General features: G+C 36.2%; 1 protein-coding gene across 1 annotated transcript; it reads right to left on the reverse strand.

The window, feature by feature from the left end:
* LOC110021727 (chloride channel protein CLC-e) lies at nt 1-25,205 on the reverse strand. The gene is given in 9 exon segments (XM_020720339.1): nt 1-306; nt 715-948; nt 1,548-1,762; nt 5,557-6,102; nt 12,825-13,042; nt 13,045-13,278; nt 13,679-13,879; nt 14,132-14,522; nt 24,497-25,205. Coding segments are annotated over 8 exon segments (2,361 nt in total). The 5' UTR covers nt 24,992-25,205; the 3' UTR covers nt 1-306; nt 715-887.
* Between the last annotated feature and the right edge of the window lie 761 nt (nt 25,206-25,966).

Genomic DNA, 25,966 nt, shown 5'->3' on the forward strand with positions numbered 1-25,966 from the left:
TAATTAATGAATGAAGCATAAGTTTAAACTAAAAGTGGCATGAGCTTGACTATTTACATCCCTATGCACCAACATAATTTTCAGAGGTAATACAGCATGGTGCGTCCATCAGTAGACCCACAACACACCACTGTCTACAGCTTAGCATAAAAGATACCAAAGGACTTATTGCCGAATTATTGCTTCAAAATGGCCGAATTATTGCTTCAAATCTTTAAGATGAAAACCTTTATGCTGCGCCATTCATAGTGCTGTTTCATCAAAATTATTGCACGAAACATAGTTTACAAATGATTTGTTCAGCTGCTGGGGGCATGTAGCAAACAGATGAGCACAAAATGTTAGGGTCTGTCTGGCTTGCTTTAAAAAGAAAAAATACAGTATAAAAATAATATATTATATTTAAAATATTTCAAAATTGTTTGATTCATTCTAAAATTTATACAAAATTTCAAAATTCCTTTTGACTTTAGTTGGAGAAAAATAAAATCATGTTAAAAAATCCTTTCTGCTTCGATCATTTTTACAAAGTTCTTATGAGAAATTGCAAAGTGTGTATCAAACCAGTAATGATTGAAGAACATGTAAGGCCATGATCCAAAGTGCTAATTATCAGTGTACTTATAGTTAATATGGTCAGTTCCAAATGCAATTCTTTATTAGAATGGAAACAAGTGATGCATCAACTTATAATTCTTAGAAATAATTAATTACCTCGGCGCAGAGCTCGTAATTACAGTTTCGAATATTCTTGTACATGGTTGTTCAAAAATCTGCATTCTGCCATTGTAAAGAAGAAATCCTAAAAACAGTAAGCAGTATCTTGCATTAAATGCTATATATACATTTCGCAATCAACAGCTTATCGAGCTTATCTTAGGTTCAACTCAGTAGTCTTGACGGTTGCCCATAGATGATGAACTGAAAAGCAGTGTCATTGCCAAAGTTCTGCAAGAGTGATGAAAAGAACATAAAGAACATATTCAAACTGCTAGGGCCTGTTTGGGATCATATTTTTGTCTCGATTTTTTTTTATTTGGCCTTCTGATATCACAAACATGTTAATTTAGTGTTTATGTGTGTGTATATATATATAAATATATATATATATATCAATTTGTTTTTAAAAACAGCCAAAATAACTTTTAAGGGACCATTTGACATCACTTCTGTTTTCTAACATTATTTTTATTTTTAAAATTATGTTTCATTATAATAATTTTAAGGTGTTTGATTTTTTTTAAATTAATCAACCTATTTTAAAAAATATATTTTTAAAAACACTAAAAAAATTTTTAGTGTAACAAAACATATTATAATTCAAATTAAAATACAAAATAAAAACAAAAATACATAATGATCTCAAACGGCTCTCAAGTGTTTTGAGTATTTTTAAAATAAGTAAAATAAATTTAACATACTAAATATGTTTTATTTTAAATTAAAATAAAACATAAAAAAAAAGTAAAAGTGATCTCAAACGGCTCTTTTATTTTTATTTCTTCAGCATCTCGAGAAAATACTGAATATTAACTTAGCAAAGTTACCTGCAGCTGATTCTTATAGATTCTCTGTCCAGCAAGCCAATCAAGGGTCCTCTATTTTGGCCATCAATTATCTGTGAAACCACAGGAAGCAGCTTCAATCCATGCAACTCCATGATCCTTTCAGCAGCACCAAGTCTCATGTTTGGTGATGCACTCCATACACGCTGCGTATTCTCTTCAGTTTGGAAGATCTCAGATATTTGCATTTTGTCAACCTGCAAGGCAGATGATCTATTATGTATGGTTCGGATATTTGACCATTTTACCAGGAGATCGGTTAATATTACTAATCATTAGAAACTTAAATGGCGGAGCTTCTTATGGCAATTTTATAAGAAAATATCCATGAGGAGTTTTTGGATATAAAAATTAATGTTAGACAATGCATTGCAATGGAAGAATGATGGACTTCTACACCAATCTGTTTAATATAGGGTAAAATGCCAAAATAGCCCCCTGATCATACATGGGATCATTTTAGTATCAAAGCTCATCAAAATGTCAAAGTAGCCCCCAGACTTTTTGATACCGTTTTAGGGCTCCTAAAACTTATTTTGGGAAGCGAATTTAGAGGGAGAGTTATGGAATAGCAAGCGAATGCAAATATACGAGGTCGGCAGTATTTGGAAATTGGAAGGAGATATACGTCTTTTGGCGATTGTCTCGGCTGAAAACAACAATCAAACAATGAATCAACAAGTATGGGCGGCGTGGAGGTTCCACCATCTGTTCCTAAGCAAGATACAAATACTCTACTCGCAAAAGAAAGATGATACAACCTCTGAAAAGCATAAAACAGAAACAATCTCCCAAAATAAAAACAATAATCAAAAGTCTTCAAAACAAAAAAATAAAACATATAAATAATCTCCTAATAAAAAGAAACCTTAATTAAACAAAAAGAAATAGTAAATAAGCTAGATAAGGCAAGAATCTCTATTGAATTTGTTAGCCGAACGTAATTTTCTCTGTTTAGTGCGGAACGGGGCGAAATCCCACCCATTCCACCGACAAGATTGCGGAAATTCCATGGAAGGTTCTTTATCGAGACGGAATTCAAATCAGGATCGTTCATATCGCGTACTCACGATTGAATCCACTACAGCAAGAGTTCCGTAATCGTGAAATTCTGTAAACATACCACGGGACACAATATTTGTGAGAGCTCCTGCACCACTTTTTAAATGGAAGCTAAAATAGTTAGCCCTGGTGACTATATCACATGATTAAATTTACAGTTTTACAGACTCGGGGTAAAATGGCCCCCCCTACAAAGAGTGAGGGGACCATTTTAACACTTATCACATTTAATATAGTCGTTGGAAGGTTTGCTTGTTGCCCAATAATCTTCAATATACAGAACTGATTACTGCAGATACTAGAATTGCTATGAAAACCATCCAGCAATGTCTATTCTAGGAGTGGCTCCATTTGGCAAAACCTTGAATCAATTTCTGGATACTAAAATTATTGATCAGATTAATCTCTCATTCATAGAATTGCTACTAAAACCATCCAGCAATGTCTATTCTAGGAGTGGCTCCTTGTGGCTACAACTTAAATCAATTTTTGGATGCTAAAAAATTATTAATTAGAATAATCTCTTTGTGGCTACAACTTAAATCAATTTTTGGATGCTAAATAATTATTAATTAGAATAATCTCTCATTCAAATGGATTTTACATTTCTGTTATGTGTTTCCTTTATTGTACATGTTTTCTTTCCTTTCTCTATTTACAGCTTGTAAGAGATTGCAAGTTGCTTCTAATTAGATTAAAATGAGATCAGTACAATTATCTCATATTTTCTCACTTGGTATCATAGCCCTAGGCATGTATCCTTGAATATCCACCACAAAATTCATGGCCATAGGCTTCCGTCATGCTGCATTCTTTATCACTGCTAGCTCTTCCCTTGTTAGATTTCAACAAACACATTTTTCATTGTTGTGATCTCTCCAGCAGCTACACCCTCCTATATTGTCCTTTACTTCAACCGAGCTCTTTCCAGCCAGCAAATCACAACTCTTCTCCAGCTTTGACCTTTCCAACTAGCAATCACAATCTTGATCTCTCCAATAGCTGCCGTCCCGCAAACAATAGTGCATCAGTCAAGTCGAGAAGCCCTCATGTCTAAGAAAACAATGTCTGCTCCAACTAATAATTTTGAGGAGGTATGTAAATGTCCCAAAAAACAATACATCATCAACCATATAGAGATCTGTAAAACATATGAGCTGCGTGTAGACTCAAATAAAAAAAAAAACTACTAGAAGTCGAACGAGTTAGTTCAACCTTTTTCAAAGAGAAAATGAAACGTAATCACCTTCATGACACCAATCCAAAGCAACAAAGCCCAATATTTGATGCTTAGCATAAGAAAGATTATATGATAATATCATTACTGTGTAATTCAATGACTCCAAAAAGTAGTGAAAGATACAAGTTTTTACCCACTACAAAGATATTTTGGACATTATAAAAAATGCATATTCAAAAGCAAAAAATGTTTCCCAAATATATAATATTAAAGTGATGATAATCCGATAACAAAGGTAATAAATATATCACAGAGAATGCTAACCACTTGAAGGATCTATAACAAGAGTTGAATTAATATCGAGCTATCAAATTGAGGTGCAATAAGGATGTAGCAAAGGTGAAAACCTTCATTGAGAACAACAGAGTATGGACTTTCTCTCAGCCTCATTGCAAAATGTAATGAAGTCAGAAATTCAGATGCTGAAAAAAGATGAGCTACTATCTTTGAATAAGACGACCTCTATCATTCCCGCAGAAGAGAATAGCTTAGAAGTTATGCTTGAGCCCAAGGCCTAGAAGACATCTTTGCTTTTGTAATGGATTGTCGAAGAAATAGCAAGGCAAGAATGACATAGTCATTGTAATCCAGAGTGGAAGAGTATAACTGTCTAAAACTCCATATTAAAATAGCAAAGATAATTTCCACTGTAGCTATACGAAAGCCAAGACAGACCGAAAAAAAAGCTAGAAATTGAGTGGAAAAGCATAATGGTATAATCTTTCTTTTCACATCATAGACCACCCTATTTAATTTCCACTGTAGCTATAAGAAAGCCAAGACAGACCGAAAAAAAAAGCTAGAAATTGAGTGGAAAAGCATAATAGTATAATCTTTCTTTTCACATCATAGACCACCCTATTTTCTCTCTAAGAGAGAAAACAGCTTGAATACTTGATTTATGAGTTGGGAGAATAGAGGAAAAGAGATGTCCCACACGATCTACCTTTCCCATCCGAAGTAGCAAAACTGGTGGAAGGGTGCTCACTTGCCAAGAAACAAGAAAAGAAATAAGCTGTTAACATTTGCACCTTCTTGAAAAATGTTTTATACCCAACCGCAAAACAATCTTTAAGAAAGAGACATGGTAAGTTGTGAAAAATAGACTGGATTACGGATAATAACAAAATGTAGGTTAATCAACAATCACTTCCTTGCATAAAATCGTTCTGATGTATACCATAATAACTGCCATAGACAACCTCATATCATAAACCTGCAATGTCTCATGTATAATACAAACGCATCACTAGCACCTCTTTCGTTGTATGGCTAAAGTACAACTATCGAATGCTTAAAACTTCACTGCATAAAAAAAAACATATATCCCAGAACAAGTAAATTGTCGCACACCAGCATTTTAAGATCAACTTATATAAGACATTCATTTTTTTCAAAATACTAAAGCCATGGCAAAGACCAACGAGAGTAAATCTATAGTTAATCTAACTCACTTTAGAGATGCAAAATTAAGAATGAAATCAATCATTCATGCAGAAAATTTTTAAAAAAATGCAATTTAAATTCAGCATGCAAGTAATAAATTAGCATTTTTCAGTTTTATTGTCTCATATTGCGAATCAAAATGCCACAGTCAATAGGGTAGATGTTTTCCAGCATGTTACCTAATACATAAAGAGAAACCTTAAGATAATCTCACCAAAAACTAAAATTAGACAAGCTCCTTACTTCAGTATTTCCATTAGCTCGTGCGAGCCTGCTATATTCCTGAATGTCTTCAAGTGACAACTGTCCAAGAAGAAAATGGCTGCTATTAGTTATTAGTGCACACGACTCCTTCTCTTTGTACATCAATTCGATGGCCTCACTAATTTTGGTGCTCATCTGGACAGTTATGTATCTAGTTCTCATAGCCTGTGCAACAGTAAGCCTCTCAGCTAAGCCATTCGTAAGAGTGACATGATCATATACACAGAGGGAGCTCTCAAGCTCGCATAAATCACTACTTTGAAGCAATTCAGTAGTAACTCCAGAATAATCAAATTCCTTGCCTCCATTTAGGGAACCTTCAAGTTCATTACGATCACCTTCAACATGATCTGATCCATCTTCATAAACTTTTCTTCTATTTTGACTAGAGGCAATCCAAGACGATAAGCCCACTGCTCCAAGCAGTGGCAGAACTATCCGATAGTCCTGAGTTAGCTCAAACAGAAGAAGAACTGATGTTAAAGGAACCTGGCAAACACCTGCAAGGGTAGCTCCCATACCGACCTGACAAAAGAAATGCGCGACCGTTTAGCCGCAAGTATTTAGAATACATTATTCTAAATGCAACGAAAACTAAAAATGCTACATTTAGAATACAAAATACTGATTGGTTAGAAATAAAATAAATGTCGAGAATTAGACCTTATGTAGGTCCCTACGAGTAAAATGGAACATCAAAGAAGTTTAGGGGTCTATTTATAAAATATTATAATATTCTATTTAAGCTCATGTTATGAATGTACAAAGCAGATTTTGAATAATGCTTTCTTTATGATATCAGAGTCCGAACCCTAGCAGTTGTCCTTGGTGTTGCTCGATCATCGAAGATCGATATGCAGAGATTCGGAACTCCAATTTTCCTCTTCCTTCCACTTCGTCATCGCAATGCAGCTCCGAACCCTAGCAGCTGTCCTTGGTGTTGCTCGATCATCGAACATCGATATGCAGAGACCCGGAACTCCAATTTCCTCTTCCTTCCACTTCGTCATCGCAATGCAGCTGTGACTAGAGGTACCTGGGACAACAACAAAGGGATCGCGGCGTGAAACAGTGGATGCAGTCGCAAGTAGAGCTGACTGGGACGACAACGAAGAATGAAGGGATCGTGACGTGAACCCTCGAGTGATCCAGTCATGATTACAACTAATTGGGAAGGCAACGAAGGGATGGCAACGAACACTCGCGATAAAGGCGTGCTGACGCTCACAACACAAGCACGATTGCAGCCAGCTATGAAGTAGACCGACGTGCTCGAGCGTGACCTAGGACCTAACTGACATTGCCTTTGGTTGCTGGATCATTGCAGAATGGTTCGAGCGACTCTGTGCATGGTAGGGTTGAAGCGCACGTGAAATCAGAGCAGTGGAGTAGAGAACTTTGGTTCTACGTGTGTGAGAGGATGACGAAGGTTAGGGAATAGTTAAATTGAAGATGTCAGGAGATAAGACAGAGATAGTGTGAGAGGAAAAGGTTTAGAGCTCCTAGAAATAAAAATTCTGAAAATTCCGAAAGTCTTGGGCGGGCTCATATAGAGAGTTGTTATCTTAGCACATGCTCCGACACAAATGAATCTAGATCTCCCAACTGTGGATCCGAAATTTGATGGACCGACCACATATTTGAATTGTTCATGCCGAATCTAGGCTACTCTAGTAGGGAAAATATTAGAGGGATATCTGACGTGGATCGAGCCAAAGAGTGGCAATGTTGAAAGAGATGAGTGGAAAACCACACATGCCTTGTTTTACACCTGGCTACTCATTTCGATGGTTTCATCGATTACCTCATCAGTAGATGACATTCGAAAGATGAGCGATATTTGGGCGAAGCTGAAGAAGATCTATGATGAGGCTGAGAACCGCATGAGGTGTTTCAGATTCAGCGTGAGATAGAGGTAGTAGTTCAGAGTAATAGATCGATTCAAGAGTACTCCATAGAGCTCAAGCAGCTATGGGCAGATCTTGATCATTTTTCACTGATATCGAGCTATGGCGATCCAGAGTGTAACAAAGGGGATACCTTTACATTAATGAAGATTATGCATTTTCTGGTCAATTTGAACCCCAACTTTGATCAAAAGAGATTTTCCTTCCTAGCTTAAGCAACTATCCCTTCACTGGATGAGGCCATTGTTGTGATAATATAGTAGGAGAGTCGCATGAAGCTACACTCTAAGTCAATTGGACTTTTGAGTGCACAATCAGCTTCAACTTCCTTGAGCTCATGCATGACGGGTGTCCAGGGGGAGACTCGCAAGTACTACTGTTGTGGCGAAGTTGGGTATATGAGCAACACATATCCTAGGCCACCTAATAAGAGAGAGAGAGACGAGTGGATGTGGAAAGGGTGGAGGCCTTGGTCAACAAAAAGGTAGAAAAGAGGGGCTAACGGGCAAATCTGATGGCAGCAAAGGAGAAAGAGACAAGTGAAGTTTTTACCAATGAGGATCATGAATGTCTAGAGATGTTGAAGAGGAAGCAAAAAACAACAGAAAATGTGGCTGAGAATGCCCAACCAGTCGTCATCAAATGGTAGCATTGTCACTTATGCTCACTCTGACAAAGGTACTTGTGATACACATGCTCTTACCTCTATTTTCACCAGAGGATAATCAAAATGTATAACAGATTTTGGTGCATCTCGTCATGTGATAAGTACTAGTAGAGAGTTTTCTTTATATACTCCCCTAGCAGTACTAGAGAGTATCCAGATTGCTAATAGTACAACACAGTCGATAGTTGGTAAGGGTACAGTGAGGGGTACTAATTATATGACTTTGTCCAATATTTTGCATGCTCCTCTTCCAGTGAACCTTTTATCCATTAGTGTCATTATTCTCCAACTAAAATATGTTATTTCTTTAGATATTCCTAAGAAGATCTTCTAAGAAAAAGGGATTGGTCGGACACTTGAGACTGAAACGTGGCATAGTAAACTCTGTTAGTTGGACCAAAACGGGATGAACTCAAATTGACATACATGATAGGTACTGCTGAAGTAGAAGAATTTGGGAGCAATGTGAAGGATGTGTTGCTGCTACATCACAGACGCATGTGACACTCTTATTTTAGCTTATTGAGTCGGTTGTATCATTTTTTATATGAAAAGACAAACAAAAATTGTGATGCTTTGAGTTTAACAAGCTTACTATAAGCTCTTATATCAGTTCAAAGAATAGGAGTTATAGTGTTTTTGACTTGATACATTATGATGTTTTGAGACTTTGTTCTACAAGTTCTATGAATGATTATCAATATTTTGTAACCTTATTGATTGTTTTACTCGTGTTATTGGGATATATTTGATAAAAAAATAAGAGTGATGTGTTTGATTGTTTTAAAAACTTCTACAAGACAAACCAGACTCAATATGATGCAATAGTGATTGTATTGAAGTCTAATAATGAGACAAAGTACACCAACAAGGTATTTGTGAAATATTTTTCAATCCAAGGTATACATCATCAAACCACATATCCAAACACACTGACACAAAATAAAGTAGCAAAGAGAAAGAATAAACACCTTCTAGAGGTAGTCCGATCGCAATGAATGTCCTAAAGTATTTATAGGGGCAAACAATTTTGACAGCAGCTCAATTGATCAATAGGATGCCCTCGAGAGTGTTAGATTGGAAGCCTCATTGTCAAATTTTGAAAGGAGAAAATAGCGGGATCCTCCTATTGAAGGTGTTTGGATGGGTATGCTTTGTGAATGATAAGAGGCCATTACTAAGGAAGCTGGATCCTAGAACTGTGAGCTATGAAATATATGTTTGTAGACTATTCTGCTACCTAGAATGGGTATGTCTGCTGAAGCCAAATAAATAAGAGACTGTTTATGAGCATGAACGTGTCATTTAGAGAATTGAAACCATACTACACCCAGAATGTAACCTCACCTTTCGGTGACTCGCCAGATACTTGAGATATGAGGTAAGGGTGGGTGAGTCACAATGGTGAGAGAGTGGTACACGTGGGAGCAAGGTCTTGTCCTATAATGTGGGATGAATCAGTTGAGGAACCGAAAAATGATGAGAGTGAGCCCAGAGGTGGTGGGATTCAAGCTGAAGATGAGCTAAGGGTGTATACATGAAGAGTGACGCAAAATGAGAGAGCGGTGTCTGCAGTGTCGTTTGTGTCAGCTAATCCCTTGCTCTTTTCTTTCCTGACTCTTTAGACACCTGCACCATCCACCTCTAACTAAGAACTCACATGTGATATGATTCCTCCTCCTCCTAACCCCCCAACTTTAAGAAGTGCCTCTCGCAGCAATGCGGGACACCAACCCGATCGTTTTAGGTGGGAACATGACATTGTTGAATTTGTTTCAAATTCTAAAATATCACATTTACATGGAGCATTCATTGCATCTTTGGACATTGTCTCTATACCCAATTGCTAACAGGTTGCTAAGGAAGATCCCAAGTGGAAAGCGGCTATAAATGAAGAGCATGAGACTTTCGATAAAAATCGAACATGGGAGATAATGCCACTACCAGTGGGAAAAAAGGATGTTGGGTGCAAGCGGATCTTCATAGTGAAACAAACTCCAGAATGAAAGTTAGAGTGGTACAAAACACAACTGATGACTAAAATGTACAGTCAGACATATGACATGAACTATGATGAAAATTTTACACCAGTCACAAAGATGAGCACATTGAAAACACTGGTTTCTCTGACAGTGAATGCAGGGTGAAGGTTATACCAAGCTGATGTGAAGATGCATTTCTTCATAGTAAGTTACCGAAGGAGGTATATATGGAGATATCACCAGGATGTGGTACAGTTCAGACAGTGGGCAAGGTGTATAGGCTCAGGAAGTCACGTATGACTTGGAGCACTCTCCTCGAGCTTGGTTTAACAAGTTTAAACAGGCTATTGTGGGTATTGGATATGAGCAAATCAATGCGGGTCATATGATGTTCTTTTGAAAAGACACACTACTATACTTGTTGTGTATGTTGGTGACATTATTTTCACCGGTAATGATGAGGCAGAGATTGCCCAACTAAAGGTAAGATTGGGCAATGAATTTGGGTAAAGAATCTTGGACAACTCAGATATTGTTTAGGGATTGAAGTGACATGTGGACCTAAGAGGATGGTCTTGTCCCAGAGAAATTATATACTAGATCTCCTCATGGAAACATGCATGATGGGGTGCACACCTATAGTATCTCCAATTGACCAAAAGACTAAGCTGAGTACAAAGGCAGGAGAACTGATTATCGTGAGAGGTATCAAAGATTGGTAGGTCATTTAATCTAACTATGTCACGCTCGACTCGATATCTCTTTTGCAGTGAGCGTGGTGAGACACTACATGAATGATCCAAAGAAGGGTCATATGGATGCAGTATATTAGAATCTGAAGTGTCTAAAAAGTGCACCAAGGAAGGGGTTGATCTTCAGAAAGAATGAACATTTAGACATTGAAGGCTTTTATGACACTGACTGGACGACTTGTGCAGATGACAGAAGATCCACATCAAGATACTGCATGTTCGTAGGGAGCAACTCGATCCCTTGGAAGAGCAAGAAACAGTCTGTAGTAACAAGGTCAACAACGTAGGCAGAGTACAGGGTCATGGCCTTAGAAGTTGTCAAGATAATGTGACTGAGAGTCTTGCTAGTCGAGCTCAAGGTGGACCAAGGAACTCAAATGAAGTTGTGGTGCGACAACAAGTCAGCAATCACCATTGCCAAGAACCTGGTGAAGCACGATAGAACCAAACATGTGGAGATTGATAGATTCTTCATCAAGGAAAAGCTGAATGACAGGCTAATGGAGCTAAGTCATATAGCCGCTGGAGAGCAACTGCCTCACTAAAGGACTTAGTTCATTAGATTTGTTTGGAGAGCAACCGCCTCATTAAAGGACTTAGTTCATTGGATTTGTCTAGGTTATGTGATAAGATGGGCTTAATGGATTCAGTGTTGAGAATTGGACTTTATTTAAGAGAATATTGAAGAAGTCCAACCTTATTTAAGGTCTTATTGGTTAAAAAGGAATATCAAAGAAATCTAGAGGTTTATTTGTAAAATATTGTAATACCCTATTTAAGTCCATGTTATGAATGTACAAAGCAAATTTTGAACAATTTATTTAAAAAATTATAGAAAATAACTTTTTGTGTTTGGTTGATTGTAAGATGAAGCTAAATTTTTATGTTAATATATTCTTTTAAATAAATATGTTTTTAAATTGATGTGGTCAATTGTTGCTGTCAGAGCTGCTTGCTGGAATTTCACAAGATCATGGGAGAAAGGTGATGGTAGACGCAGAGACAACAATGAAGGTAGACCTAGTCATACTCAAAGGGATCTACAAAGTGAGAAACAAGATCACATTATGTGGATTGTCTCCCCTGTACAGGACATTGCTGTCTTGCAGGCCCCAGCCCTTCCTCGTTGCCTCTCGCTGTCCTGCAGACCACAGCCCTTCCTCGTTGCCTCTCGCCCTCCGCTTTGTTGTTATTGTTGTACTAGGCCTGCCGCCTCGCTTCCGTTCCAGGCCTTCTGCCTTGCTGCCGTTCCAGGCCTTTCGCCTCGCTGCCATCGCAATTCTAGCCCCTCTGTTGTTTCCAGCACCACCACAGCCCATTACAACCGCCTAACACCACTCCCCGACCACCTAGCCGACCCTCACCACCCATGAATCAAACCCTAGAATGAGTTTGTATTATATTGTTGTATTTCTCTTTTCAGGGTGTGGTAGGTTGTAACCGCCTATTTGACTTTTTCAGTAATAATATTTGTGTCACTATTGTTATTTGGGTTAATTCCGGTGTCATCACAAAAAAAAGCACTTGGTTCACACAATTTTGATGAATCCTAAATTCATAAAAATTAAGCCTTTGAGTTTGAAGGTATTCAAAATGCCTTATAACGAATGTTTAGGGTTTAGGTATTCAAAATTCCTTCATAACAAACACTTGAACTCCTAACCCATATATTCCATGTACTACACAATACTAATACCTCCAAACAAACATTCCCTAAATAATAAAAGGTGTTCGCTGTAGGATGCAAGGATCAACTGCTATAATTCATTAAATATAAAGTCCAGCAAACACAGAAAAAGACTCTGCCTTACTTTCTAATTTACTTCATATGACATGGTCCACTTGCCAGTCGAAAAATAAAAAACCACTATATTCTGAAGAAGGCCAAGTAGCACTGTTCAACAACTAAAGTAGACAAGATTTAAATGTGAAAATTTACCAGACCATATGCTTGAGGGGATGCAACATCTATGATAGGAAGATGAAATATTGCATTGGGTCCCAAAAATGCAGGGCCCACAAACTTCCCGTACGCCATTCCTGTTGCTGCTCCAATAAAAAGAGACGGTGCATAATATCCTCCAACCAGTCCTGAAGCACGGCTTATGGATGTTGCTACTATTTTTACCCCGACCAATTGAAACAAAACATCAGCAGGTAAGGTCTTGATTCCAGTAAAATGTCAACATTCTGAAATCCCCAGTAAAGGACTTCAGGATATGCTAAGGCAATCAAACCAACAGTTAGGCCACCAAAAGCAGGAAATAGAGCCTTCTGAAATCCTATTGCCTTCTGAAGGTTGTCAGCAACGCTCAGCGCAAATGATGTGCACCTAGAGAGGGCCAATGACACCAAGCCGCACAAGACACCCAGCAAAAGATACAAGGGAAGTTCTGAAAATATACTTTGAATATTATAAATAACTGCAGATAGTGTCCATCTCAGTGGCGTATAAAAACAATCTTCTCAAAGTAAAAGAGAACATCTCAAAATTAAAGGAAAAAAAATAATAAAAAAAAGAACCTGCCAGCATGAAGCCAATGATAAGATACATCTACTGAATATTGATGGAGTTATCAAGTACGAAAAACTATAACAATTTCAGGAATGAGAAAAATTCAAGAAATTATATGATTAGTTAAGAATCTAATAACATTTCTGAAAAAAAGGATTTTTGGCCTGTGAATGAATACCATACATGCCACTTTCATCAGGAACGTTATCTCTAATTTTAAGATATAGCTACAACTTCTTATAACATCTCATTTATATAATCAAAGGGAAGAAATGTACCACTTGGAGAACGGAAATCATATTCTGGAACAGTGAAAGTTGGATCTGAACCAAGACCTACTTCTGAAATAATGGATGCTATAACAGAACTGAGTATGACCATCGAAGTTGAATTTGTCAAGGACGAGAATGAATCTGAAGTAGATGGCCAAAGGACTGACTCCACAGCAAAAAAGCATCCAGAAACAGCAGCATTAAACCCTATAAGAAAGACAACATGATAATCACGGTAATGTGGTCTGATTATAAGATAGCAAACTAGTCAAGAGAATGAATCAGTTCTTGCAACAACAAAAAATATCACGTCCAGCATATCTTCAGTGACCAAGTTCTCAAAATGCAATCTACATTTTCATATTTCATACTTTAGGACATGAAATAGTTATCATATTAAGCAAAAATTGCCGCAACATTCAATAGAGAAATACTTAAAAACTGGAATGAATATATGACCTGATGAGATTCCAGCAGCAGCTCCGGCAGCAACAATTGACAAACTTTGTCCACCATTCCACTTGAATACATTGCTAACACCCTTTGCTATAGAAGAGCCAATCTCTACACTGGGACCCTCAGGCCCCAACGAATTTCCAGTCCCAAGGGTGACAGAAGCAGCTATTGTCTTGACAAATGAAGCTAGAGCACCCCTTATATTGGCAGTCCCATTTCTCTCGGATGGATTTTCCAGATAACTGTGCAAGCTGTTCAACATGCCAACAATAACACCTCCACAAGCAGGAACGAGTAAAACTCTCAGCCAAACGGCTTCAATGGGCTCCTCTCTCAGCCACGATGCACCTCGAGAGGGTATACCATCCCAGGAAAAATCACGTATTTCATGCACCTAGAAACTTGATACAGAAAGACCTTTATGAACTTCAAGCGACACTAAATAGAATAAACTTTATGATCAGATATCACCTAAGAAAAGATACTTAGGGAGAAGAAATATGTGTGAAAACGGAATGTTCACGACAAATATAGGTTTGATTATAAAAGAGTTCCCCACCAAGCTCCCTGTGCTAAAATGCATGGAAACTTAAGCTACCTACAACGTTTGTCATCTTTATGACATGCTGTGCTGTTTTTATGACAAGATATCAAATTATCAATAAAGAAAGATTCATACCTTAAATTAATGCTACAAAATATTGAAAGAACAAAAACTAGTGTTTCATTTCAATTGAATTAAAAAGGCATTCTTATTCATGACACAAATAGTTTAAATCCTCTATGTATGTTAAATCAGCTCCTAACTTTCAATATTCAAATTACAGCAAAAGAGATCATGAAGATTTGTGACATGCCGTACTACAATTTACAAAAAAATAAAAATAATAAAATCCATTTCTTTGGTCTTATATCACTTTTATGGAAACTTTATTGAATAGATCATTCTTCTTCAAGCGGTTATCTTGCTATCATGAAGTTCAAATCATCTAGAACCATGCAGAAAAGAGTTATAAAAAAGAAATGAAGTAAACATAACTTCCTCACGCCCATTTTTAAGTTTTCTAACTAAAAAATTTATGATATGCCCCTCAAAAAACCTCAGCTACATATGTTTGAAAACTATACAGGGGAAAAACTTTATTATTGCTATCCAAAAATAGAATATCTGTTTGAAATTTTAACATATAAATAACTATATCTGCATTCTTAGTATACAATCAGAACTCAAATAATGCTACTATTTAGTTATTCTCTTATGCAAAATCACTGCATCTCCATACTCTGCAATTATAAAACACAGTGTCATATTCCACAGTGGACATGCAAATAAAACAAAATGTAGAACAAAGAAGGGAAGGTATGAATATGTTAGGACTTATAATAAAAAATAATTTATTCCTGTAAAAAGTTATGATGAATAAATTATTTCCTTAGATTAAGAACATGTTTCCTTTTCTATTTTATATTTATTTCCTTGAATTAAGAATTATTTATTTTCCTATTTTATGTTATTTTTTATATCTTCTACTAATTAATATGAATTGAATATTGGAGATATTAAGCGATATATCTTTCCTTTCCTATCATTTTTTTTATTATTTTTCCTATTATAGGATTCTTGTAAGAGTTATTTATACTCACGTTCATATCAATGAAAGAATTCTGCATTCCACGGTATTCCACATTATTCTGAACTTTAACATGGTATCAAAGCCAAATTTCGTACTCTAGCCACCAGTCTTCCTTCGAAAATTATCGGGCTCCCTTCCTGTCATCCTATGTGCAAGAGGGCAATGAAAGAATTTTGCATTCCACGGTATTCCACATTATTCTGAACTTCAACATGGTATCAGAGCCAAATTTCGTACTCTAGCCACCAGTCTTCCTTTGATAATTGTCGGGCTCCCTTCCTGTCATCCTATGTGCAAGAGGGGAGGGGCACTCATCTTGGAGGGGCACTCATCTTGGTATTTGAAACAATGATTTTTTCTCCTTCTCTCCCTGTAAGCTTTGTCTGTTGGCTGACCCTTCCTGAACCGAGAGCTTCCCGGGAGCTTCGACTCTGTCGGCCTCCAAAAAATTTGTCATCGGTTGCATCCCTGCTGACAAAACCCCCATTTATCTTCTCTCTATACTGAAACACATTACAGACAAAACTCAAAATTCATCGGGAGCTTTGAATCTGTCGGCCTCCAGAAAATTTGTCATCGGTTGCATCCCTGCTGACGAAACCCCCATTTATCTTCTCTCCATACTGAAACACATTACAGACAAAACTCAAAATTCAGTCAAGCCTGAATCTAGCAAATTTGATAATCAGAAAAAATATTTGCTTCCAACAACCAACCTACATTCTCTTCTTCGTCGGTTTCATCCTTGCTGCTGAAATCCCCATCTATCTTCTCTCTAGGCCGAAACACATGGCAGACAAAACTCAAAATTTAGCGAAGCCTGAATTTTGAGTCTTCCTATAAGTAGTGCAGAAACTGCAGTCAAAAGACAAACACAGTTGTTTACTTGCCGAAACACATGGCAGAAAAAACTCAAAATTCAGTCAAGCCTGAGTTTTGAGTTTTTCTATAGGCACTGCAGAAACTACAATCAAAAGACAAACACAGTTGTCTACTTGTCGAAACACATGACAAACAAAACTCAAAATTCTATCAAGCCTGAGTTTTGTGTCTTCCTACTGGCACTGCAACAAAACTCAAAATTCTGTCAAGCCTGAGTTTTGTGTCTTCCTACTGGCACTGCAGAAACTGCAGTCAAAAGACAATCACAGTTGTCTACTTCCATGCAAAGTCCTTTGCATCATTACATGTAGAAGCTTTCAGTCTACCTACAGGCACTACAAGAATTGCAGTCAAAGCAATCAAAGTTGTCTACTTTCCTGCAAATTCTTTGCAGTAGTACTAGTACGAGTTTTCCGTCTACATACAGACATTGCAGGGACTGCGACCACTACTTTCTACTTACATGAAACATTATCTGTAGGAACTTTTCGCCTACCTACAGACCCTGCAAATTCTTTGCAGTAGTACTAGTACAAGTTTTCCGTCTACATACAGACATTGGCAGGGACTGCGACCACTACTTTCTACTTACATGCAACATTATCTGTAGGAACTTTTCGCCTACCTACAGACACTGTAGTAACTGCAGCCAAAGACAACCACAATACATGATAAATACTTCAAGTTCTACTTCACAGGATCTTCCTCGCCCATCATTTGATGTTTTAAAATTCAAGTTGAACGTGATTTTCAACCATGTTTCAACTTGAGGGGGAGTGTTAGAAGTTATAATAGAAAATAATTTATTCCTGTAAAAAGTTATGAGGAATATATTATTTCCTTAAATTAAGGAGATATTTCATTTTCTATTTTATATTTATTTCATTTGATTAAGAATTATTTGTTTTCTTATTTTAGATTATTTCTTATATCTTCTAATAATTAATATTAATTGATTATTGAAGATATTAAGTGATATATCTTTCCTTTCATATCATTTTTTTTTTATTATTTTTTCTATTATAGGATTATTGTAAGAGTTATTTATACTCTTGTTCATATCAATGAAAAAATTCTGCATTCCACGTTATTCCACGTTATTCTGAACTTCAACTGAACACAACATGTCATTAGCCTTTAACTGTCAAGGTTTAAAGACGCAATTGCAGTGCAAAACTTGTTCTATTCATTACTGACATAGGCTTATATAGAACCTTACATCGTTATCACAAATAATCCCTAAACTTCTTCTATATTTCCTATTCATAATTAGAACCCTTAAAAAGATACAAATCTCAACACTCCCCCTCAAGATAGACAAAAGATATTCACTGACTCCATCTTGTCACATAATCTAAACAAATCAAACGAGTCAAGTCCTTTGGTGAGGAAGTCCATCACTTGCTCTCTAATGGCTATATGCCTAGTTCCAACAAACCGTTATTCAACTTTTGCTTGACGAAGAACATAAATCTCCACATGTTTGGTTTTATCATGTTGAACCGGTTTGTTGGCAGTGTTGATTGCTGACTTGTTGTCGCACCATAACTTCATTTGAGCTCTTTGGTCCACCATGAGCTCTTCCAACAAGGAACCCAGCCACATCATCTTGACAACTCATAAGGCCATCGCCCTATACTCTGCCTCTGTTGCTGACCTCGCTACTACTGACAGTTTCTTGCTCTTCCAATAGACCAAGTTGCCCCATACAAACATGCAGTATCCTGTTACGGACCTACTGTCATCCACACAACTCACCCAATCAGAGTCACAAAAACCGTCAATGCCTGCATGCCCAATTTTCCTAAAGATCAACCCTTTCCTCTGGCTCTCCTGCCTCTACACTTAGCTTTGTCTTATGTTCAATTGAAGAGACTACAAGCTTGCATCCCAGCATGCATGTTTCTGTGAGTAGATACACTACATACTTCCTTTAAGACAAAACCATTCCCTCTGGTCCACGGGCCACCTCAATTCCAAAGAAGTATCAGAGTTGTCCAAGATCCTTCGCCTCAAATTCTTTGCTCAATATTACCTTTAGTTGAGCAATATCTGCCTCATCATCACAAGTGATAACCATGTCATCAACATACGCAACAAATATAGTAATGTGACTTTCATTTTGACGAAAGAACATTGTATGGTCAGCATTAATCTGCTCATACAGTTTTAAGTCATAAAGTGACTTCTTGAGTCTTCACACCTTGCCGCTGTCAAACCTGTACCGAATCCTGGTGGTATCTCTATACACACCTCCTCCAATAACTCAACATGAAGAAACACAATCTTCACATCGAGTTAGTGTAACCTCCATCCGTCATTCACTATCAGAGAAATAAGATTCCTCGCTGTGCTCATCTTTATTATTGGTGCAAAGGTCTTGCCATAGTTAATGTCATACGTCTGACTGTATCATTTTGCAACCAAACATGCCTCGTAAAGCTCCACTTTCCCTTCTCTATTTTATTTTACCATGAAGATCCACTTGCACCCAACTATTCTTTTCTCCATTGGCAGTGGTATTATCTCCCATGTTTGGTTTTCATCGAAAGCCCCAAGCTCTTCATGCATGGCCGTTTTCCGCTTGGAATCCTTCTTATCTATATGTCAACACTTCGGTATAGAGACAACATCTAAAGATGCAATGAATTTTTCATGTACATGTGATATAGTAGTGTATAAAACAAACTGAGTAATGTCATTTTCCATCCCAAAACGATCAGGAGGATGTCTCGCATTACTACGAAAGGTCCTTCTTAAAGTGACGTTTTTGGAAGTAGATGGAATAAGAATCATATCACCTGTGTATTTTGAGTTTGAGGTGAATGGAGTAAGTTTCTCAAGAGTTGGGGTAGGAGAGACAAGAGACTTGCTGACACAAGTAGTACTGCAATCACTGTTCTCTCATTCTGCTTTCTCCTCCTTGCATACACCCTCAGCTCCCCTTGAGCTTGAATCCCACCACATTCAGGCTCATTTTCCTCATTTTTCGACACTTCCCCCGCCGATCCTTTCCACACAATGGGACAATACATCATTCCCACATGTATCAATCTTGGGTTAGTCTTTACCTTCTTAGTTGAGCCAACAATAAATTTATCTATACAATGGTACAAATGAAATTTGATCTTTGAATTGGTTGACTTGTTCTCACTACATAGATATTGAAGAATAAGGTAACAACAATGACGTGCAATGCCGATGCAACTAAACTCTTATTTCTCATCTCCTAAATTTTCTTGTAGTTGCACTCATCTCCTCCTCAATTTTGTGCTATTAACTCGTTTATCTCATCTCCAAACTTACTTTTTCTCTGCATCAACCATTCTTAATTTATGAACAAAGGCCTTAATAACTATGATAGCATCAATAGCATGTAACCAAAATCTCACTCAATAATATTTGGCCTGGACACCTCTTAGCTCAAACAAAATTTAACCACAATATGAAGGAGACCACAGCGGCCAAAAATTGCCTTACATCTTTATATTTTGTAGGTCAAGTATATCGTAGAAATCTAGTGGTTGTGAGTCTTATGAGTTCTTTCTTACAGAAGTTCTCTTGCCTTTATTCAAAACATTCTTATTCTGACAATTCTCCTAGATTTTCAAAAATTAAAATATTGTAACGTGCAACACATGGAGTCCTGCAAATATGCATTCAATACTCCATCAATTTTTGTAATGTAGCCTTATAAGCAATAGGATTGTCAATAAAAATTTAGACTACTAAATGCTCTCCAATCTACTCCATAACTCAATCGATAATTCTAAAAAACATACTATGCACATTCATCTGATCTGATGCTTCAACAAACTTCAAACATATAATGTCATAAAAATTATTTATTATAATGCTAATCAAATTCCTATTTTTAACATTAGTAAAACCATAAATCATTATTATAAATTAAAGAAGATTGTAACTATACTTTGTGATCAGGTTCTTTTTATCTCCTCAATGACCTTCTCAATATTACTTAAAGGAAATATTTAATTAAATCATGTTGGCATATGACGCAAAAAATTGCCACATAATATCAAATTGCATTTCTATAGAGGAATCATGCATTATCCATACAAACACAGTTGTGATCCTCTTAGAATTATATGAAAATATTTGATTGGTACTATTATATCATCATTCTTATTATCCTCCACATTCATCATATACTGATCTATAGGTCCCCTGACACCTCTATTGAATATTTTTGGCAAATATGAAGATTTTTTGCTACTATGACCACTGTCATCATGAGATTCACTACCTCATCTATTATAAAATTTATCTTAAATACTTTGACATTGTCTCTTTGTTCATAAAAACACAAATATCATTTACACCTCATCAGGTATTTTAGCACATGGCGCAATATTCTTATGAGAATAGAAATATCATGTCATTTTCAGTACACCGCCTTGACCATTTTACATAATAGTTGCACCTGAAATAAATATGCCTTCTTTCACTTACTCCATTATGCATTTGAGCGCTATACTTCCATGTCGAGTGTTTTATATTTCCTATTAACCTTTTTTTTCCCGAACCTCTAGCCATTTTAGAATACCCAAAATTAAAAATTTCATTCAAAAGGAGAACACAAAATGTAGCACATTCAACTTAGCTAAGTGGTCGGGGGCTTTGTCTCCAACCTTAATTTAATTTAGAGGCTTAAAATATACGGTAGTAGGTGAATTTAAAAGGAGAGAGAGAGAGAGAGAACACACATAAGGAAAATGATAAATAATGATAACAATAACAAACAAAGAAAGCAAAACATAAGTTATAAAAATTTCTAAGAAAAGAAACAAATACTTAGATGGGATGCTAGCAATAAGAGAAGAGGCGATGGAAGAGCAACAACACTGCACCACAACGGTATCGACCCAACAGTGTTAGTGGCGTGCAGCTAGGAGTGCAAGTGTCTCAGATGCAAGTGCAACATGCAACTAGGAATAAAGAGGTGCATGTAATTCTTGTTCTTGATTTAATTTTTTTTAGGTTTAAGTCTAAAAGAAAAACAAAATAAGATTTATTTTATACTGTAAATTTATAAATTAAATTTTAAATTACTTAAACCCTAGTTTTAAAGCCTTACACCCAATATAAATTGTGTAGAGGCGCTCCTTGAGGCAAACCTCAATCCTATTGAGCCAAACACCTACATAGGCCAAGGTGAGTTGTACACCTCATAACCTCTTTTTTTTAAATTGCATTTAGATATAATTGAGACACCTCTTATTATGCAATTTTAAACAATTAAATTGAAGTATCACTACTCATGCTATTTTATATAGTCTTACACATAATTCAAGTTTCAATTCCAAGCTATCAAAAGCAAAAATAGTCACAAAATTCTTACAACTTCCACTATCTATGATAGCCTTATAAACTTTATCATTATATTAAATTTGAATATGGCAGTCTTTTTCCAATTAAATTTAACTTTACATGTGGCAATAATGCATATTCAAAATTTAAAGAATGTAAATATGATAATTTTATTTCTAAATCAATTTCATTAATATCATCTCACTCTTTACTTATCACCATTACCTTTTACATAAATGTATAAATTTTCATTTCCATAACGACCATTTTGACGATATTTAAAGTGTGTGTTTGCAAGAATTTTAAAATAATTGTAGTAGCAACGGAATTTTTTTATCATCTTAGTTGTCAATGGTATCGATTCCCTTGGATACAAAAGATGTAATTTGAACTTGAGTATTTTGATGATAAGATACACATTCAGTACATGAAGCAAAACTCCTAATAGCAAAAAAATCTAATACTTGCTTAAAATCTAATAGTACTTGGAAAAAACGAACAAGTGATATAATCAAATGGGGGATCATCTCTCTTTTAATATTAAGCCTTACTACAAATTTAAACTTGAAAAATATTCTTTTGAAGTATCAAGAACTTCTTCATATATTTAGTAATTATTTTGGCTCTTTGTTTTGAAGTATTAAATTCATCAAGCAAATGATCATGATATGATTAGAAGAGGGTTTTTTTTGTTAAATAAAGTTTTCATAAATAAACTTTTCACTCTTTAATTTACCTATCACCTTTACCTTTTACAATGTCTAAATTTTCATTTTCATACGACCTTTCTGACGACATTTAAAGTATGTGTTTGCAAGAATTTTAAAATAGTTGCAGTAGCAACGGAATTTTTTTATCATCTTAGTTATCAATGGTATTGCTTCCCTTAGATACAATAGATAAAGTAATTTGAACTTGAGTATTTTGACGATAACATACACATTCAGTACATGAAGCAACACTTCTAATAGCAAAAAAAAATCTAATATTTGCTCAAAATCTAAGACTACTTGGAAAACATGAACAAGTGATATAATCAAATGGGTTATCATCTATCTTTTAATATTAGGCCTTACTCCAAATTTAAAATTGAAAAATATTGTTTGGAAGTATCAAGAACTTCATATATTTAGCAATTATTTTGGCTCTTTGTTTTGAAGTATTAAACTCATCGAGCAAATGATCACGATATGATTAGAAGAGGGTTTTTTTTTGTTAAATAAACTTTTAATTTCTACCGAAGTGATTATAGGTTCTCTACCAAGTCGTCGTCTTCGCTTTCCCTAATCTAATATATCTTAGCTTGAATAAGTAGTTCTAATTTAGCAAATTTGACATTCAAATTAAGTACATGCATCCATCCCAATCAGAAAAGAACTATGGTATAATCTCCCATCAAATGTAGACATTTCAATTTTTTACATTTTTTAAATCACATGTTAGATTTATTACCAGTTGGCCTCATTTTCATATATTCTATGAGACCCATTTTCTTTTCGCATACCACAATGAAGTATCTAGTTAGATTAACATGTATTGTTAACTATTTAGCATATATTTGATGGTTTTAATTATTTCAGATGAGTGAAGCAAATTTCATGTATAATAAGTAAATATATCTAACTCTTCTCAAGCAAAACAGGGTGATATTAGCCCCTAGTTATGCTTGTCTCAATTAATAGGCAAACATATAAATTTTTTTTTTAGTACATTTTAATGAATGAGCCCAATTTGAGTTGTGCCCAGTCTATTTGCAATGCCAAATATGAGCTGCTCATGATCATTAAGGACTTACTTATGAGACAATGAGACAATGAAACTATATTATATCAACAATGAGACAGGATTTATCTATAATAAGCATATTATCCAAGTTTTGCTCAAATATAAATGTTGATAAATAAATACATAAACTTAACTTCATCGTAATCCATTAATCTTATTCTCATTAAAAATCAATAGAAGGATCAAATCTATAAGTATCATCGTCATCCAAACAGAATTAAGCTTTAACTCTCCGAAAAAGCTGGATTAAGCTATTCATCGAATCTACTTTATGACCATCCATCCTGAACTAAATAAACAAGCTTGATGTAACTTTTTTTTTTCAAGGAAAACAAATACTCTAGACAGATACTCTAGACAGGGATGGGCTTCGAATCTTCAAGGTGGGAAGAAATGGTATGAGTGATTGCAAATGCTCTAGACAGAATTAAGCTTTAACTCTCCGAAAAAGCTGGATTAAGCTATTCATCGAATCTACTTTATGACCATCCATCCTGAGCTAAATAAACAAGCTTGATGTAACTTTTTTTTTTCAAGGAAAACAAAAGGAAAACAAATACTCTAGACAGTTTTCAAGGAAAACAAATACTCTAGACAGGGATGGGCTTCGAATCTTCATGGTGGGAAGAAATGGTATGAGTGATTGCAAATGCATGCAGATAATGCAATGCTGAAGAGAAAAGAACAAACTAGAAAATTAAGATACAAACAGTGGAAAAAAAATAAAAGCACTCACGATTTGATTAAAGAGGACGACCGCGACGCCAGTGAGGAGGCCGACGACGCAAGAAGCAAGCGTCACCAAATCCTTGGTAGGTAATGCTTCTTCGATGGTGGAAACTATTCCACGGGATCCTTTCTCCAGCTCGCACGCATCTTCTCTTCCACCTGCTATATCTTTCGGGTCCACTTCCTCCCTCTCACCGCCATAACCCCTACCTTCTTGCTCCTCATCTTCTGCCGTGTTCATCGGCCTACCTCTTCGTCCTACTCCCATTGTTATGCCTCTACCACTTCCGCTTAAGAAGTTTATGTGGGGTGAAGAAAATAAAGGCGAAGAGAATAAGTGCAAGCATAATCTTCCTCTTCGGCGGCGAGCGATACGGTGTAATACTAGGATTTGGGCGGAGCCGCTGCTTCTTTTGCGATTCTCGCTTATCTCGAAAGCTGGCTTTATAGCAGAAGGGCGCCAAATGGTGCTACAGCAGCCCGGAGCCTCTACCGAAGCCATGGACCTCGAGCTAGATCCCTTACTCTATCTTTCAGGGAACGAGTTCGACCAAAAAGAAAAGCAGTAAGCGAGAAAAGCAGGCTGTTGATGATTGCATCTCCATGTTCAGTGTTGTTTCTACGCGGTGAACGCAGCTCTGTTTCCGCCGTCCTCACCGATGGCCGGGGTTGCCATTCGTAATTTTGAGGAAATAAAAGGACCAACGAACGGGAAGATAAGGGGATATATAAGTATATAATCACTTATTATTCCAATATTCTGGATACTTTATCGTGACAATCATATAAATATTAATATAAATCGAGTTTAATTCATTGTTTGCATTTCCATCATGTGTCAGTGTTGTTTCTACACGGCTGACGACATCTGTGGTGGTAAGCTCATTCTCAAAGTCTCAAGTTCTCTCCCAAGCCTCTTCTCTCATGTGATGGGTGAGGCTCTATTTATAGTGTTATAGGTGTAACTAATGTAGGAATATGAACCATTTTAATCGGACGGTTCAGAAAGCTTCCCTCGATCAAATGACATTTGATAGACATTTGAGTGTCTTATAGATGTCAGAATTGAGCAATCCTGTCTCGTTGGATTTATCTTGTCGAGACGCTCGATTCAACTATGAACTCGCTAAATTTGACATTCGATTGATCTTTCAAATATGTCTGGAAACCTTCTAAGAATGATTTAATTACTTGATTTGGGCTTGATTTAATTCAGATTGGACTAACTTTGGTATCATTAGGTCTGTCTCATCAAGTCGGTCAGTTTGACTATAAGCTCGCTGAAATCAGTGCTCTGAATGACTTTTAATTGAAGTTTGAATGTTTCTTGCTCAAAAGATTGTCTCAAGATTTCGTGTCATGCCTCAAAATTCGTGATGGATGATGAAAATTTATTGATAGCGCATCAATTATAAAATTCATTTATAACATAATAGAATTGTATTAAAACTTAAAGACTTTAAACACATCTGAAAAT

The sequence above is a fragment of the Phalaenopsis equestris genome, unplaced genomic scaffold (assembly GCF_001263595.1).
Source record: "Phalaenopsis equestris unplaced genomic scaffold, ASM126359v1 Scaffold000140, whole genome shotgun sequence".
Lineage (NCBI taxonomy): Eukaryota > Viridiplantae > Streptophyta > Magnoliopsida > Asparagales > Orchidaceae > Phalaenopsis > Phalaenopsis equestris.